The sequence below is a fragment of the Atta colombica genome, unplaced genomic scaffold (genome assembly GCF_001594045.1).
Source record: "Atta colombica isolate Treedump-2 unplaced genomic scaffold, Acol1.0 scaffold1, whole genome shotgun sequence".
Lineage (NCBI taxonomy): Eukaryota > Metazoa > Arthropoda > Insecta > Hymenoptera > Formicidae > Atta > Atta colombica.
Genome location: NW_017259183.1, coordinates 4,841,791 through 4,842,309, shown reverse-complemented (window position 1 = coordinate 4,842,309; position 519 = coordinate 4,841,791). Strand labels below are relative to the sequence as shown.

The window sequence follows — 519 nt, the reverse complement described above, 5'->3', positions numbered from 1 at the left end:
GTATTTAATATTATTATATATAAATGATATAAATGAGATACGTAAATTTTCAGTAAGACTATAGTATATTAACTATAATATATTAATTTATAGGGCGCTGTTTATCCTGCTCTCCACGCGATGATTGCCAGATGGGTGCCTCCTGGTGAGAAGGGCATGTTTGTGTGGACGATGCAAGGTATTATTCTCTTCTTCTTTGTCTTTAAAATAGATACTTGTTTTGAAAAAATATTTATTAACATATACTGTTTTTCTTTTTTTAAGGTGGTCCATTTGGAACCGTGGTAACATTCGCTTTATGCGGTGCGGTGATCAGTGCTTATGGATGGAAAGCTGCATTTTATGTTACAAGCGGGCTTATGTTAGTTTTTTATGCTTTGTGGGTATTTCTAATCTATGATACACCGGATTTGCATCCTGGTATTACAGAAAAGGAAAAAACGTATATAAAGGAACAAATAGGCACTACCGTCTCGAAACAAAAAGTATGACATATATAATAATTATTTCTTTTATTTT

General features: G+C 32.4%; 1 protein-coding gene across 1 annotated transcript in view; it reads left to right on the top strand.

Moving 5' to 3' along the window:
- LOC108691048 (sialin-like) overlaps positions 1–519 on the top strand; it is a 12,548-nt gene that overhangs the window by 10,065 nt on the left and 1,964 nt on the right. The window contains exons 6-7 of the mRNA XM_018198711.1: positions 94–178; positions 265–485. Coding sequence (XP_018054200.1) covers positions 94–178; positions 265–485 — 306 coding nt within the window. The remainder of the gene's footprint in view (positions 1–93; positions 179–264; positions 486–519) is intronic.